This window comes from Rana temporaria, chromosome 8 (assembly GCF_905171775.1).
Source record: "Rana temporaria chromosome 8, aRanTem1.1, whole genome shotgun sequence".
NCBI lineage: Eukaryota > Metazoa > Chordata > Amphibia > Anura > Ranidae > Rana > Rana temporaria.
Window position 1 is genome coordinate 34,655,692 of NC_053496.1, and position 18,922 is coordinate 34,674,613.

General features: G+C 44.2%; 1 protein-coding gene across 22 annotated transcripts in view; it reads left to right on the forward strand.

Annotated features, from left to right (window-relative positions):
- Positions 1-18,922, forward strand: part of ABLIM1 (actin binding LIM protein 1) — a 297,962-nt gene that overhangs the window by 119,569 nt on the left and 159,471 nt on the right. For all 22 annotated transcript variants that reach the window (XM_040361545.1, XM_040361549.1, XM_040361556.1 and 19 more), the window contains 2 exons: positions 4,955-5,081; positions 9,354-9,447. In XM_040361545.1, coding sequence (XP_040217479.1) covers positions 4,955-5,081; positions 9,354-9,447 — 221 coding nt within the window. The remainder of the gene's footprint in view (positions 1-4,954; positions 5,082-9,353; positions 9,448-18,922) is intronic.

Consider the following 18,922-nt stretch of genomic DNA (forward strand, 5'->3'; position numbering starts at 1 on the left):
TTGTTGGTGTCACCTCTTGCATTAAACGCAAAAAATTACAAGAGCGTCTTTATGGTGGAATTATGCAGTTTTGGTCCCAAAGACCATAACGGGGAGGTCTGAAAAAATTCTACAATCCCTGTTCTAAGTTCTGTCTGCACACCTTTTTTCCACTTCAAGGGTTCCCACCACTCCTGCTCCAGGTACCTAAGTCGGCACACCTATTGTGCCCTTTATGAGGGGTTCCCATCACCCCTGCTCCAGGTACCTGGGTCTGCACACCTATTGTGCCCTTTATGAGGGGTTCCCACCATCCCTGCTCCAGGTACCTGGGTCTGCACACCTATTGTGCCCTTTATGAGGGGTTCCCACCACCCCTGCTCCAGGTACCTGGGTCTGCACACCTATTGTGCCCTTTATGAGGGGTTCCCACCATCCCTGCTCCAGGTATCTAGGTCTGTTGTGCCCATTATGCTGGGTTCTCATCATCCCTACATTGAGTTCCTGGTTCTGCTCCCCTGCTGTCCACCCTTTATGTGGGATTCCCACCATCCCTTCTCCAAGTTCCCAGGTTTGCACATCTTGCAGCTGTTCCCAAGGGATATAAATAAGCCAGTGGGTGATTTGTCCCACCAGTCTCCACCTATAACCGAAATATCACTAACATAATTGTCTGCTGCTTTTTGCATCATTGGTCATTTTATTTGTATTCTTCTCTCCCTCAGTTTATTACATTTTGTAGATTTGTGGTGTTATTAGTCGCACAGAGTACAACGTGTCTTATCACGGCGTTCCGTAACTAACTGGACACGCGCACCTCTTCACCCCGGGCTGCTTGTTACGTGCACGCTTGTTACATTGGTAAAAGGCTTGTCAGACTGTATTGCTGTAATTGACATGTGAGATTACACGGCACCCCCTCCCTGCCCATCCGCCCACATCTCATGCATCACCTCCGATTACTGGAGACAGGTACTCGCTGTAGGAGCGCTGACTGTGGTGTGTGTACGCCTCCTAGTGGACAGACCTGAGAACGAAAACAGAGCTGCAGATGGTGCATGTATTACAGTAAAGGAAAAACTGTCATTATGAACACATGAAAGCTTCCATTGCTGATCTCCTTGCAAAAATAGCAGTTGTCTGGCTGTCTTTGGCATTAAGTCTTGGAGTTACTGAATTGAACAAGTATGCAACAAGTGAAATCATAACTACTGGTCTACATACCTGTTCAAGGACTCTTTGCTGAGGTGTTATAAAATAGATTTGGGGTTTAAAAGTCGAAGGCGATGACTCAAGTTCCAAGGTGATGACTGGAGTTCCAAGGTGATGACTCCAGTTCCAAGGTGATGATTCGAGTTCCAAGGTGATGACTGTAGTTCCAAGGTGATGATTGGAGTTCCAAGGTGATGACTTGAGTTCCAAGGTGATGATTCTAGTTCCAAGGTGATGACTTGAGTTCCAAGGTGATGACTTGAGTTCCAAGGTGATGACTGGAGTTCCAAGGTGATGACTGGAGTTCCAATGTGATGACTTGAGTTCCAAGGTGATGATTGGAGTTCCAAGGTGATGATTCTAGTTCCAAGGTGATGACTTGGGTTCCAAGGTGATGACTTGAGTTCCAAGGTGATGACTTGAGTTCCAAGGTGATGACTGGAGTTCCAAGGTGATGACTCCAGTTCCAAGGTGATGACTGTAGTTCCAAGGTGATGATTGGAGTTCCAAGGTGATGACTTGAGTTCCAAGGTGATGATTCTAGTTCCAAGGTGATGACTTGAGTTCCAAGGTGATGACTGGAGTTCCAAGGTGATGACTGGAGTTCCAAGGTGATGACTGGAGTTCCAAGGTGATGACTGGAGTTCCAAGGTGATGACTTGAGTTCCAAGGTGATGATTGGAGTTCCAAGGTGATGATTGGAGTTCCAAGGTGATGACTTGAGTTCCAAGGTGATGACTTGAGTTCCAAGGTGATGACTTGAGTTCCAAGGTGATGACTTGAGTTCCAAGATGGTTCGTTTCAAAGGCTTTAAAGTGTCTCCTTCATCAGGACTAAATGCATATAAACATTATATGGTCAAAGGTTTGTGGACACCTCACCATGACACTTATGTGAGCTTGTTGGACGTCCCTTTCCAGAACCATATACAGAAAGAGGAAAGGTCTGGTGTCCCCAGTAACACACTTCCATCCCTATAACATATAGTCAAACAAAAGGATTCGCCCCGGGACTTTAAATTAAGTGGGTACCGTTACCTCCAGTACTGGCGGTAACGGTACCCACTTCATTTAAAGTCCTGGGGCGAATCCTTTTGTTTGACTTTCCAGAACCATATCCATTAATAAGGAGTTGCCCACCTCGCCCTTGCTTATGATTATAACATTTTCTACTCTACTGGAAAGGTTTTTCCACAAGATTTTGGAGAGTGTATAGGGGAATTTGTCCCCATTTGTGAGGTCAAGTACAGATGTTGGATGAGAAGATTTGGTTCACAATCAATGTTCCAATTCATCCCAAAGGTTTTCAGTGTTATGTTCAGTAGAGGTGAGGTCAGGACTATGTGCAGGACATTCCAGTTCCTCCACACTAAACTAGTCAAACCATGTCTTTATGGAGCAGCACAGGGGGACAGTCATGGTGGAACAGAAAAGTGCCTTCACCAAACTATGACCACAAGGAAGGTGTTACAATCTCCTCTTCTGGGATCTCTGAGTCTTCTTTCCAAAGCACGGTTTCACCATGGCCAATCAGGAGGCAGCTCACTTGATTGTCATAGCTTCAAATTGCTAAGTGAACCAAGCCTCAATATTTAAGTCAGGGTTTGACAAATTTGCTTGGAATCTAGGAGCCAGCTAAAAAATTTAGGCGCCAGAAAACGCGCCCCGTCCCGACGAGCTTGCGCGCAGAAGCGAACACATACGTGAGCAGCGCCTGCATATGTAAACAGTGTTCGAACCACACATGTGAGGTATCACCGCGATTGGTAGAGCGAGAGCAATAATTCTAGCCCTAGACCTCCTCTGTAACTCAAAACATGCAACCTGTAGATTTTTTTAAACGTCGCCTATGAAGATTTTAAAGGGTAAAAGTTTGTCGGCATTCCACGAGCGGACGCAATTTTGAAGCGTGACATGTTGGGTATCAATTTACTCAGCGTAACATTATCTTTCATAATATTAAAAAAATGGGGATAACTTTACTGTTGTCTTATTTTTCAATTAAAAAAAATGTAATTTTTTCCCAAAAAAGTGCGCTTGTAAGACCACTGCGCAAATACGGCATGACAAAGTATTGCAACGATCGCCATTTTATTCTCTAGGGTGTTAGGATAAAAAATATATATAATGTTTGGGGGTTCTAATTAGAGGGAAGAAGATGGCAGTGAAAATAGTGAAAAATTACATTAGAATTGCTGTTTAACTTGTAATGCTTAACTTGTAATACCAACGGCCACCACCAGATGGCGCCAGCTTACACATCTGGTGGTAATAACTTGTAATACCAATGGCTCACCACCAGATGGCGCCAGCTCACAAAAAAAAAGCCAAGTCGCCAGGACCCTATTTCTAGTCGCCATGGCGACCTGGCACCCGGGATTTGTCGAGCCCTGATTTAAGTGATGTGATACTATGCCTAGCTGAGACCCTTGTGCTTCCGGAGTCTTACCTGCATCCTTGGGCCACCAGTATCTTTAAAGCCTCCTATATCACAGTGTTCTCCAGAGTCGTTCTGCCTTCTCCATGTTTTCTTCCAGCGCTAGGTGCACTGTGCCTCCTAAGCTGCCAGATACAATTTTATTCCAGTAAGGTCAGACAAACAAAAGGATATCCAACGCATTTCAGGGGTTCAAAAACTCTTCATCAGAGCTTCTGAAGTCTGACATTTGACCCTCTGTGACACTTGTGTCTCCATGCAGCCTCCAGTATGTTTCTACATCACTTGAACTACCCTTCTATCCTAGGATAGGGACCTCTGCCCATGACATGTCTTTGTATCCACATACAAAATCAAATAGTGTTTGGATTGAGCACCTCTGACTTGTGCGCATACACACGTCCTTTTTTTATGACGAGAAAATGCAGTTTTTTTAATTGGACGTTAAAAACGGTCGTGTGTAGGCTCCGAGAAAAATGGGCATTAAAAATTTAGAACATGATCTATTTTTTTCTCATCGTTTTTCACGTTGTCGTTTTTCTTGTCGTGAAAAACGGTCGTGTGTACGCTTTAACGACAGGGAAAAAACGTGCATGCTCAGAAGCAAGTTATGAGATGGGAAATTAGCATAATCAGCCCAAAGGGTGGCGCCATTCGAATGGAACTTCCCCTTTATAGTGCCGTCGTACGTGTTGTGTGTCACGCGCTATGTTTGAGCATTTTTTATCACGATTGTATGTATGCAAGGCAAGCTTGAGAGGAATCGCGTTGAGAAAAACTTTGTTTTTTCCGTGACATGAAAAACGGTCGTGTGTACGCGGCATTACTCCTTCCAGGGACTCTTGCATGACTGGTTCCCTTTAAGGTATCTCTAATCAATATTTTTCTCATATTTTTAAACTGATCCTGTGCTTGCAAGATATCCTTGTGCAATTCAGCCACACATCACTCTGACAGAATACTCCCCACAATGCTGATCGTATATAAAATATTGTGAGGTTATTCACCGATATTTGTTTTGTGTAACCTTTACATTTTTAACAATTCTGTGTTCCCTTACATGAACCCACATGTCCAAAATGTCCTCTTGATGTGCCACACACATTACGGTCTGATTGTACAGGTTTTATGAGCTCCACTATAGAGTCCTTAATCTCCAGTGACTTTGTCTAGGCTGAGATGATGTCATCAGCCTGCCTGCTGCAGGCAGGAGGCAGCAGTTCTTCAGTCTCCTTTCTCTAGTGACCGAACTACAAATTGTACCTTTTGTAGCAATTTACAAATTTGATGGAAGTTTTCTTACATTTCTTATTGTTCTGGTTTGCAGGCTGCGCAGGCTGCGGCAGGGACATCAAGAACGGCCAAGCCTTACTAGCGCTGGACAAGCAGTGGCATCTCGGCTGCTTCAAGTGCAAATCCTGCGGCAAAGTCCTGACCGGCGAGTACATCAGCAAGTACGTAATTACTTCCAGTTTGGGTCGGTCCTGATGCAGTCCTGAATCTTTATTGGGTTTCAGACACAGCTGAGATTATGCGATATATATTCAGTTTTATCCTATCAAAACGGGTTTAAGATGCATATTCTGTACTATGCCTGAGACTGACTTTGAGAGTTAAAGGGGTTGTAAAGCCTTGCGTTTTTTCACCTTAATGCATCCTATGTATTAAGGTGAAAAAACACCTTGCTGTGTCCGTGACCCCCCCACGGGCCCCCGTTTTACTTACCTGAGCCCCGAATTACCATGGGCGCAATCCCGCGTTGCTCTCCCCACTGCTTCTCGGCTCTTCATTGGATAGATTGATAGCAGCGCAGCCATTGGCTCCCGCAGCTGTCAATTAAATCCAATGACGCCAAGTTATACACTCCGGGCCAGATTCAGATAGATCAGCGGATCTTTAGATCCGCGTGATCTATCTGATTTAAGATCCGCCGCCGCAAGTTTGAGAGGCAAGTGGGTAATTCACAAAACACCTCCAAACTTGCGGCGGCGCATCGTAAATCCCCCGGCGGTATTCAAATTCCGCGGCTAGGGGGAGTGTATTATTTAAATCAGTCGCGTCCCCGTGCCGATTTAAATGCGCATGCGCCGTCCGCGAATTTTCCCGGCGTGCATTGCTCCCAATGACGTCGCTAGGACGTCATTGGTTTCGGCGTGAGCGTAACTTGCGTCCAGCGCTTTTGAGAATCGACGTACGCAAACGACGTAAGATTTCAAAATTCGACGCGGGAACGACGGCCATACTTAACATTGGCTGCGCCTCATAGAAGCAGGGGTAACTATACGCTGGAAAAAGCCGAACGCAAACGACGTAAAAAAAAAGCGCCGGGCGGTCGTTCGTTACGGAATCAGCGTATCTCCTCATTTGCATAATCGTCACGTAAATAAAGCGAAACGCCACCTAGCGTCCGGCCGGGAATTGCAGCCTAAGATCCGACGGTGTAACACAGTTACACCTGTCGGATCTTAGGCATATCTATGCGAAACTGATTCTATGAATCAGTCGCATAGATACGACCGGCCTAACTCAGAGATATGACGGTGTATCAGGAGATAAACCGTCGTATCTCTTTAAGAATCTGGCCCTCCGTGTCTATGTATGCCAAGTGTATGACACAGGAGCGCTCTCGCAAGGTAACCCCCTGGGAAAAGTGCTTCCCAGAGGGGGTCAGCTATTGTGGGGAGGAGCCGCAGTGGGACCCCAGATGAGGAGGTAAGTATGACATGTTTGTTACTTTTTTTTTTTTGAACGTGAACCTTTAGTATCCCTTTAACCTCGAGTTGTGTCAGCTTCCTGACCTCATGCTGATAAAAGAAGAAGAAGAAGAGATAGGGAAGTGCAGCAATTTTGTGAAACATTATTGCGCTTCCCTCTCTCTTCTGTTTTTCTTATAAGGTATATGCATCATCTTCTGTACGGTATTCGCCTGGGATAGCTGCGGTTTTTGGTTCCACCTATGTATGGATTTTTCTATGGGTCCATACACACTGGGCTTAAAAAAAAAGCCAGTTCATTTGTCAGAAGAAAAAAAACGCTCATATAGAGCATTTTTGTACAGGCATTTGGGAGCGTTTAGCATTTGTTTCTGCTAGAAAACTGCTCGCAAAAACGCAAACCAGAAGATTTTGTTTTCTGCTTCTAAACGCTGAGCTTTAGAGGAATATTTTAACATCCTAATGTGCATGGACACATAAGAGAACATTAACTGCTTCTACAGGCAAAACGCAAAACTCCTATACAAACAGCGTTTTTTAAATCCAGTGTGCATTGACCCTATATATAGCATGGAGCGCGGAGCGGCTGCAGGGGTGCTGACAGCTTGTCAACCCCAGAGGTAAGTACAGTGGGGGGTGGGGAGGGTGTCCAGTGTTGGTTCACCTTTTAAAAAAAATCCTGGAAAAGGTGAACTATCACTTTAAACTGAGCTGCAGGTAATGAATAAATAATGTGTATCCCTGTCTGAGGCTGGATTCACACCTGTGCATGTTTAGTGCTTTTTGCATTTTGCAGATTTGAACTACAGTCTAACATGGTTTCCTATGGAACACGTTCTGTAGTGCAAATCTGCAAAATGCAAAAAGCACTAAAAATGTATAGGTGTGAATCAGGCATTAGATGGGACAAATAGATTTTGTCTACCTGCATACTAATTATTAATAATAATATATGGTAAAATAATTACTGAACAGTAGAATAGAACAGTCCAGAGAGACCTGCCATACCAACGTCAGACTACGCAGCACTGTAGCTGTCGCTGTACTGCCCCTGTTCTGTGTGCAAACAGCACTGCTGCCATCTAATGGACTTTTCAGGGAATAGCAGCCAAGCCTGACTTTGGAAAATTAAGACACATTATGGCATTATCTTCAAATCCTATAGTGGGAAGAATTATATTTGTTATTTATAAATTGGAAAATAGTTATTCTGTGTTTATTCATAATCGCTATGATTATAATACATATGAGTCAGCTGGAACTATTACACCAGATCAAGGCCCATTTGACAGCACACAGCATTTATAATTGTTCCTGATCAATGATTTGTTAAACTCTGCTTAATATCCAGAATTACAGGTGTAGGTACCATTGTTATACCACCAGCAATGATCACTTTTCAGACGCTTTTATCAGCTGTGTCTGTGGGTAGCTTAAATCGGTACAAAACCCAAAACCAAAAATGTAATATATTGATGCTTATCAATCATTTGATATGGTTGCTGTAAACAATGCATTTTTATAGCACTTTTTGCTGTGAAAATGACAATGGTCCCAAAAATGTGTCAAAATTGTCCGATGTGTCCGCCATAATGTCGCAGTCACGAAAAAAATCGCTGATCACCGCCATTAGTAGTAAAAAATAAATTATTAATAAAAATGCAATAAAACTATCCCCTATTTTGGAAAACGCTATAAATTTTGTGCAAACCAATCGATAAAAACGCTTATTGTGATTTTTTTTTTACAAAAAATATGTCGAAGAATACGTATTGTCCTAAACTGAGGGGAAAAAACGTGTTTTTATATATTTTTGGGGGATATTTATTATAGCAAAAAGTAAAAAATATTGATTTTTTTTCAAAATTGTCGCTCTATTTTTGTTTATAGCGCAAAAAATAAAAACCGCAGAGGTGATCAAATACCACCAAAAGAAAGCTCTATTTGTGGGAAAAAAAGGACGCCAATTTTGTTTGGGAGCCACGTCGCATGACCGCGCAATTGTCAGTTGAAGCGACGCAGTGCCGAATCGCAAAAAGGGGCCTGGTCCTTTACCTGCATATTGGTCCGGGTCTTAAGTGGTTATTAAACATCTGTGCATGAACCCGCACAGATGTCTTTCAAGTCGCCCCCGAAGTCAGACTGAAATGCAGCTCAGATGAAGTCGCATGATTTCAAAGCTGTGTGTTCAGTGTGAACAAGGGCAGACGCTGATTGGCGGACGCTGATTGGCTTCTATGCACAGCTGCACCAGATTTTGCACTCTCCACTTATAGTAAATAAACCCCATAGTGTCTGTAGGTAACATCGATGCTTTAAAGTATGACTTCAGCCAAATAGCGAAATACAGAGATGAAACAAACGTACGTGAACTATTCCCCCCCCCCCCCCAAAAAAAAATCTTTCTAATTCTGATCTGGCTATTTTGTGGATCACAAATCCTTGCCAGATGACAGTGTAGCAAATACTATTCAGCGTTTGTAACTTTGGACCTCTTGTCTGGTCATTGCGTTCTCTTATGTAAGCTGCCCATATATTGTAAGTTCCCCTTTAGCTGCCAGTGTCTGATGTGTCTGATGTGAGATTACCAGCACTGTGCAATGCAATAGTTGTTGACTATACATGGGAAGAAAGTTGTACTAGCAGTAATGATGTGTCACCATGAGGTTTTATTGTCAGAATGTCCCTCATATAGAAAAATTGTGACAAATGATTCCTGGCAGATTTAAGACAAAATTATTACAATTCATGTTTTCAGTAAAAAAAAATGAAAAATAACAATTGTGACCTGTGATAGTCCCCATGACATTTGTGTAGTTGTGTATAATATAATGCTACAGCCCATGTATGCCCCCACTTTGTACCGAGCTAAGGCAGATGTAAGACTGTATTAATCAATAGTTGTAGCAATAAAATATTACTGCGCTCCAGATGTTGTTGGTGCTATAAGAGGGAATATACATTACATTTCTTCTTCTGAAGAGTTATAAGATGCTTGTGTTTCTTGTTCAGGGATGGCTCTCCATACTGTGAAAAGGATTATCAGGTTCTGTTCGGGGTCAAGTGTGAAGCGTGCCACGAATTTATCACGGGGAAAGTGCTGGAGGTGAGTCGCCGTATTTTACGATTGTGTATAGAAGTGCGCAGTGAGGTGACACCAGGGGACGCAATGAGCTGAATTTATTTTTCTAAATGGTCTGACATTATAAGTGGACTTTTTAGCTGCAGCTATACCAACCACAGGAAAGAGCATGTGCATACGATTAAATGTTATTTGGAGAATAGTAAAGCGTTTGCTCTTATTTTGATTTGTTTTAGAGTACCTAATGATACCGTGGCCCGGATTCAGATCCAATGGTGTATCTCTCGGCGGGCGTAACGTATCTCAGATACGTTACGCCGCCGTAAATTAGGGCGCAAGTTCCGTATTCAGAAAGAACTTGCGCCCTAAGTTACGGCAGCGTAACGTATGCGGTCCGGCGTAAGCCCGCCTACATCAAATGTGGATGATGTGGGCGTGTTTTATTTATTTATCACCCCATGTATTTGACGTTTTTTACGAACGGCGCATGCTCGAAATTACGCCGCAAATCGTCAATGCTTTAGACGTGAACGTAACTTACGTACAGCCCTATTCGCGAACGACTTACGCAAACGATGTAAAATTTTCAAAAAAATACTTAACATTAGCTACGCCTCATATAGCAGGGGTAACTTTACGCCGGAAAAAGCGACGTAAACGACGTAAAAAAATGTGCCGGGTGGACGTACGTTTCTGAATCGGCGTATCTACCTAATTTGCATATTCCACGCGTAAAAAATATACGGAAGCGCCACCTAGCGGCCAGCGTAAATATGCAACTAAGATACGACGGTGTAAGACACTTAGGCCGGTAGGATCTTAGGGAAATCTATGCGTAACTGATTTTATGAATCAGTCGCATAGATACGACCCCGCAACTCAGAGTTACGACGGCGTATCCGGAGATACGCCGTCGTAACTGCTATCTGAATCCGGGCCCATTTATTTTCCCGTGATTTTACTACCTATTGTGGGGCTAATCCTGCCTTTAATGTAATTTAGTTCTATATACTTTTTTTTATATATATATATATTTATATATATATACATTATTATATATACGGTACTATTTTTATATATAGTACAATATATTCAATTATTAGTATAAAAGATAGTTCTTTTAGATCTTCTCTCTGTTGACACTGACTTGTATTTTCTTGTTTGTTAGCCCTGATGAAGGGCACATTTTAAGCCCCTGAAACATGTTGTTTTTTTTTTCTCTCTAATCACTTGTCATAAAAGTTTTCCCGGACTCTGGCACTCCTTTGCCTATACTCCGAATGTGATTTTTAAATTCATGGCTTCAGTAGCTGCAACAACCAGCCTTGCTTTGTTATCTTTAGGCTACTTTCACACGGGGGCACTTTTCAGGCGCCATAGTGATAAAAATAGCACCTGCAAAGCGCCCTGAAAGAGCCGCTTCTTTCATTCCAGCCAGAGGGCTTTCACACTGGAGCGATGCGCTGGCAGGACGCTCAAAAAAGTCCTGCCAGCCGCATCTGTAGGAGCGGTGAATACACTTCTCTTAAAGCACCCCTGCTCATTGAAATCAATGGGCAGTGCCTCCAAACCGCTGCTTTTCCGGCGATTTTAACCCTTTTTTGGCCGCTAGTGGGGGTTAAAAGTGCCCCGCTAGCGTCTGAAAAACGTTGCAAAAACAACAGTAAAGTGCCGCTGTTTTTAGTGGCGCTTTACTGCCAAATACCGCAACGCTGCAGTGTGAGAGTAGCCTTAGTGACCGAGTCCCAGGTTTATATGTTTTTTGGGGGGGGGATTTGGGTTATGTAGTCCCAAAACTCAGCCAGGCTTCACATGCCTGCTTTAGGAAACACTCTCTTAGCTTTGTATCTGACGCTGCTTCCAGGAAAACGAAGGCCGCGCTCACATCTGTGTGATGCAGCAGCGCACATGCGTTGCTGTGCGTTTTTATGCAAGTTACTGTGTATTGCAGCAGGGCCAAGCCCATTCATTTACATTGTGCCAAAGAAGTGTGAATTTTTAAATCGTACTGCACCACAATAACCACCACCATGTTTTGTGGTGCGCATGCAGTGCATGTGATGCCTAGGTGTGTTGGGTGCCATTAAACAAAATAATAGCAATGCAATTCCCACTGCAGTATAACATGCAGTCTCATGCAATGCAGGAACGCATGCGGGGGTGCAAGCTTTCCCGCACCACATAGAATTGCTGTGACTGTGAAGGTGTATTGTTACAATATAATCATCGTAGAATACACTGTTATACTTGAACAATCTCTACATCACAGCACGGGTTCCTACAAAACACTCATTACATCTCATTTATTCACCACCAGCCAGACTTTACAAAAAATAAAAACATCCCTTTATTACACATAAAATCTACTAAAAAGTATAATAATAAGGCTGGCGGAGAATGAATAAGATATAATCAGTGTTTTGTAGGAATGCGTGCTGTGATATAACGACTCTTATAGGTATAACAAAGTCTATTCTATGAGGATTTAACACTCAGACCTCCCAATGAGCCATCCTATTATCCTGGCAGTTCTATGTGATCAATACATCTTGGTGCATGATCCCTTATGGAAGGTTCTTATGTGCCCTCCTGTGCCATATATATATATTTATATATATATATATATATATATATATATATACAGGGCTCAAAATTTCAAGTCCTGAGCCACTAGCCAGGCCTTAAGAGTTACTTGCCACAGTTGCCCCACCTAACACCTCCCCTGCCCCACCCCTAAGTCCGCCCCTAAACACGCCCTTGTAAATTATCTCATGAAATTACACTGTTAAATATTTTAAGCAGAATTAAGTTCCAAAAATAAATATTAACAACTTTAACAATAGTAACATAAAGCATATTAGTACCCATCTTTGCAGCCTCAGTGTGCCAGTGAACGCAGCCTTACAGTGCCCCATCAATGCAGCCTTACTGTGCCCCATCACTTGCAGCCTTACAGTGCCCCATCAATTGCCGCATTACTTTGCCCCACCAATTTCCGCATTACTGTGCCCCATCAATTGCAACATTACTTTGCCCCATCAATTGTCCCATTACTTTGCCCCATCACATCGCCCCCATCAATTGCCACATTACTGTGCCCCATCATCAGTTCAGACACACCTCACACAAACACTGGCGCCGCTTTGAGCCGAGGCTGCAGCACTCTCCTCCTCCTTTTGTATCACACACACACACACACACAGCATGCATCTTCCGCTGTGTGTCATGGAGCGGGGTTTGTGTTTGGCGGCACGATTCTCCTTACAGCTTTCAGCTTCACGGCCGGGCACTCATTGCGCATGCGCGAGCAGCGCTGCGCTACCTGATTGGACAGACCTGTCACTTTACCCAGGCGATCGCCTACAGGGAGGGGCCGCCAAAAGGCAATATGACGTATCGCCTTAGCGGTCCCTGAGCGAAAGGACGAAGTGGGACAGGAAGTCCCACTCCTCCTGAAGCCCCCCCCCCAAAAAAAAATAAAAAAAATACGTGGCATGTAGGGGGTGAGGAGTGGATTAAGCGGACATTCCACTTCTGGGTGGAACTCCGCTTTAATAGATGAAAAAATTACTGAAGTTTTGCTTTAAAGTTGTGGGGTAACCGGCTTGTGCATTCCAGGGGCTGGGATACTCTACCTTAATCATCAGCAGCAATATTCTCCAAACTTCTTAGAGCCCATCTGTTCTGTTCAATTGCAGCACTTCGGTCCTTTATCAAAGGGGGGCTTTTCAGCTTCCCAAAATACAATAGCTTGTTAAACTGTATTTTTTATTTTTTTTTAAATGCTTTTGTGCCTTTAAGACCACGAGATCCCTGGCAGGCAGGATCATCGAGGCTATTTCACTTATTAGAGACTGCAGATAGTGCACTGTTCTCAATCAGACTGGTAAGAGGGCCAGCGAGGCACAACCATGTTGCTGCTAAGCAGCAAAATAAATATAGTTGGACCACCAGGTATATCTTTGAGATTATATATATATATATATATATATATATATATATATATATATATATATATATATATATATGTATGTATATATAATGAAAATATATAAATACATATATTGTTATAAGGACTCTAGAGCCACGGTTGGTAAGCTGTGCAGGTAAGAGTAACTTTACTGGCTGTGTGCTTGTTATGTGACTGAGAAAGTATTCAAGTCAGAGAATCAGCACAATAACTAGAAGTTTTAAAGCAAAAATAACTAAAAAGAAGACCTGTGATCTTCCTTTTCTGGGTGGTTTAGGATGTCAATTCTCCATATTGACAGCAGAGGGCAGCAGAGAGTGCTGATGGATCATTTTTATGCTATTGACTAGTCTCTTTTTTTTTACACATTGGGGCTGGGTTCACACTGCCATACGGAGGGTGTCCGGTGAGTCCCTGTTCACCATTTCAGGTCCGATTTCCGTGTTTTTTTTTTGCCTGATGTCGGAACTGAAGCGGACCAGAAGACGCACAATTCACTGTGCACTCTGCAGCCGTGCCGGAGCTGTGTGAACCCGGCTCCATAGAGAGTCGGCGACGGTCACAATCTCCTGACATGCAAATTGGATGCAAGGGAAACCAGCATTTCGCAATGATGTGAACCCAGTCTGATGCTGGCCATACACGCACAACATTTCGGCCGTTTGCACACTGAAGGATTATTCGTTGGTCGAAAGCGAATTGGCTACTGAGGCCTGGTTCACACCTATGCAGGTTGCAGTTTGCATATTTCAGGTGTATTTTGCATTTTTTCAACACGTTTTTGATTTATTGAAGTCTATGGAACCAAAAAACTGAAAAAAGTCCCCGGCCCTTTCCATAAAATACACAGGGCCAGATTCATAAAGAATTGCGGCGGTGTAACGTATGTCCTTTACGTTACTCCGCCGCAAGTTTTCATCGTAAGTGCTTGATTCACAAAGCACTTGCGTGTAAACTTGCAGCGGTGTAGCGTAAAGCCGTCCGGCGCAAGCCCGCCTAATTCAAATGGGGCGGGGACCATTTAAATTAGGCGCGTTCCCGCGCCGAACATACTGCGCATGCTTCGTTTTGAAATTTCCCGCCGTGCTTTGCGCGAAATGACGTCGCCCCGACATAATGTTTTGAATGGCAACGTGCGTAATGTACTTTCGTATTCCCGGACGACTTACGCAAAAAAGAAAAAAAAATTGAAATTCGACGCAGGAACAACGGCCATACTTTAACATGGGCTGTCTATTGTTACACCACCTCAAAAGCAGCCGTAACTTTGCGACACGAAAAGCCGACTAGCGACGACGTAACGAACGCGCGTACCTTCGTGGATCGCCGTAAACAGCTAATTAGCATACCCGATGCAGAAAACGACGCAATCTCCGCCCAGCGGCGGCCGAGGTATTGCATCCTAAGATCCGAAGTTGTACGAAGCCATACGCCTGTCGGATCTTAGCCAAATGCCGTTGTATCTTGTTTGTGAATTACAAATTAAGATACGACGTGGCAAATTTGAAAGTACGCCGGAGTATCAGCAGATACTCCGGTGTACTTATTCTGTGAATCTGGCCCACAGATGTGAACTACATCCATAGGAAACCATGTTAAATGGACTGTAGTGTGTTTCTGCAACAATGAAAACGCACAAAAAAAATGCCTTACTGACATGATCAAAGTGATTGTTGGACAACTATAAAAACATACCGTATTTATCGGCGTATACCGAGCACTTTTTTGCCCTGAAAATCAGGGAAAAATCGTGGGTGCGCGATATACGCCGATACCCGCTTCCCGCACCGTGTTTGAATGCCTGCGCTGACATATACCGAGCGCAGTACGCTCGGGTACATTTGGCCAGGCTCGGCTTCGCTCGTAGTCACGCTCTGTGACGTTTATGCGTGAGAAGCCGAGCCTGGCCGAATATACCCGAGTGTACTGCGCACGGTATACGTCGGCGGAGGCTTCAAACTGAGCGCGGGGATTCGACATGAAGACTCGCGGGAGAAGCCGGGAGGACACCACCGAGGCCGCAGACGAACGCCGGACCGGACGAGGCCGCCGATGGACGCCGGGCAAGACATCAAAACTGTAAGTAGTAAAATGTAATACATTTTTTTTACAGGATTTTAGGGTCAAAATTAGGGGTGCGCGCTATACGCCAGAGCGCGCAATACCCTGATAAATACGGTATATAAATCATACAAGACAGAATATTCTTTTCATTTCGATTACAACATACACATATACATTATAGTTGAACCTGTAGACGTTTTCACGTCAGATCCATTGACATTAGCCGGTCCCACAGTCGATATCCTTGATAAAGCTGGGTCTACTAATGGCACGATTGTCGAACGATCTTTCTGAAAACAAGCAGTTTCAGCTGAAATTCTGTGCGTGTGTGGCCATAGATCAGTCTCTCTTAACCTTTTCAACACAGAGGAACCCTTGAAATAACTTTCTGATCTCAGGGAACCCTCTGCTAATAATTACTATATCTACAACTCATGATACATTAGTGTGATGGTCAGTGGGAGGAATGATCCTTAGGCCCCTTTCACACAGTTCAGGTCAGTTTTGTCAGCGGACCCGAATGGCCACTCCATGCAATCCTATGGAGCATCAGATGTCAGCGGAGACATGTCCGCTGACATCCGACCCGATCCGCCAAAATCAGACGTCCCCATCCGTCCATGGCGGATCGGATTTTCATCAGATCTCCCCATAGGAGACAGCGGCACTGCACAAGCCCCTCCCCGCTCAGTGAGCAGAGAGGGACTTGTCATCCACCGGCTCAGCGGAGAGATCTCCCGCTGAGCTGGCGGACTCCGTAGCGACGGAGTACGCTTCGTGTGAAAGAGACCTTACACTTGTGGTCATTGTTAGGAGTTCCACTCTAAGCACACCTTTACACCAATGCCATTTGTCGTATGATTTGACAGTTTAAAATTGCATGACAAGTCGCACCCTATTTTCTATGGCCCCACATCTGAAGCAGGACCCAGAATGGTGCGGTATGGTTCGGTGGTATGGGCCGCTTTCATAATGGAAACACCCAAAATGGCGTACCGTACCAATCTGTTTAGTGGAAACGAGGCAGTGAACCACCAATAAAATGGCAAATATTTTCTGATGTGAGAACGAGTCAGCCTCGACATAATAAAATCTCATGCGTCACTCACCAGTGTTAGGACTTTTCCGATTACCCACCCCTAGTTTGTTTCGTCGACTCTTAAAGCCCAACTCTGGGCAACGTAAGAGATCCTCCTTGTAATGGGACTGCACCCACCTGTCAAGGGTTAACTGGTCCTTTAGTTGTAGCGGGCATGGAAAAGAAGATTTACCTACCCGATCCTCCACTTCTCCAGGTCCTTGCAGTGTCGTCTCCCCCCATGTTTCTGTGGTCTAAGGTCCTGGAATCATCAAGACCAATGCAGCGTTCATAGCCCTACATTGGATGTGATAAAGCCCAGGGGCAGTCCACTTTCAGAACATGTGGGAGCATTGCCTACCAAGGGAGCAGAGGATGAGGTAGGTAAATTGCTTTTACTCTCCCCTAGAATAAACAAGCAGTTGTAGTAAACCTTGTAGTAAGGGCTCAGCCCTATAGCATAGAACAGGGGTCTCCAAACTTTCTAAACAAAGGGCCAGTTTAATGTCATGCAGATTTTAGGGGGCCAGGCAATGCCCTATCTTTGGTATTAGGAGGAGGAATAGTGCCCCATCGTTGTAGTCAGTGGGAGAAATGGTGCTCAAATGTTGTCAGTGGAAGGAATTATGTCCCATTGTTGGTGTCAGTGGAAGGAATTATGTCCCATTGTTGGTGTCAGTGGAAGGAATTATGTCCCATTGTTGGTGTCAGTGGAAGGAATTATGTCCCATTGTTGGTGTCAGTGGAAGGAATTATGTCCCCATTGTTGGTGTCAGTGGAAGGAATTATGTCCCCATTGTTGGTGTCAGTGGAAGGAAATATGTCCTATTGTTGGTGTCAGTGGAAGGAATTATGTCCCCATTGTTGGTGTCAGTGGAAGGAAATATGTCCTACTGTTGGTGTCAGTGGAAGGAATTATGTCCCCATTGTTGGTGTCAGTGGAAGGAATTATGTCCCATTGTTGGTGTCAGTGGAAGGAATAGTGCCTATTGTTGGTGTCAGTGACAGGAATAATTCCTCAAGGGCAAGGCAAGCAAAGGGCCACGTCAGGCTCCCGGGCTGCAGTTTGGAGACCACTGGCATTAAGGAACTTTCTGATTTCCTGGAATTGTGTTTGAAAGCCCAACTTAAAACTTAGACCTCCCCATCCCCAATTATATCCCCTTGCAGCACCCCTGTCTTTATCCAGGTGTCTTCAGTTCCCCCCCATATCGCCACCACAGATCCTTGTCAAAAAAGGCTAAGGGCTGAAATTGCACTCTGCAGTTCTCAGTGAGAAGAGCTCTGAGAGCTGATTGGAGGGAAGAGACACCCCCCCCCCCCACACACACACACAGGAACAGAGCTGAGGCTGTCAATCAGATAGAACTCCCTCCCCTGTCACCTTTTTTCTTTTAGTGTCAGGAAAACTTGTCAAAACTGACTTATGCTGATGGCAGAGGAAAGAAGCAGCAGACAGAAATTGCACTTAGTGCTTTGGAGTGAGACAAGTACACACTATAGAAGGATATGCTTTGTTCAGATTTCATGTCTGAGGATTACAACCACTTTAAATTCCCCACATTCACTCAATTCTCAAAGCGATCCCATCCTCTCTGCTCAGAATATTTTTACTCAATAGAATTGTTTGCGGATGAAGTCATTCTACGGCACTGATTGATAATGTTTTATTTGGCAGAACAGAGTTTATCTGATGACGGCGATCTGGTACGTCGGGATTTAGGAGAGGCCGATAAATCAGAGTCTCTGTTCCCCCTGAACTGCTACATATTTCATCTTATGTTTTGCAACCCTGTAGCAAGCCCCAAGATCCTTTGGTCATAAAGTACAGCAGAGATTTTATGTGTGGTGTTCAGATTGGCGCGCTGCGGTGGAATTCCTTCTGAATGGTGTCCCAAAGCACCTTGCTGCCTGATTTGTGATGTAGTGAAGCTCGAGGTGCAGCAACGCACTGATTTGTGTTGTGGTGCGATTTGATACTCTGCAAAGCAAGGATGTGTAACCTAGAGATCTAATAGGAAAAGCAGCACCCTGTACACACATTACACATAGTTAGGCACATATTTAACCCCTTGATCGCCCTAGATGTTAACCCCTTCCCAGCCAGTGTCATTAGTACAGTGATAGTGCATAGTATTATCACTGATCACTGTATTACATTAGGTTGACATGTATACGGTTGTGGTTGATGCAGTTTTCAGCTGGGTTTTGCGTTTTTAAACCCATGTGTTTGATGCATTTTTGCCTGCAGTTTTCATGCATTCTTTAACTGCTTGCCGACCAGCCGCCGATCGGCTATGCTGGGCGAGAGCACGTAGCTATACGTCACCTCGCCCAGCAGCCAATAGGGGTAGAAGAATACGTATCGGCCTAAACTGAGGGGAAAA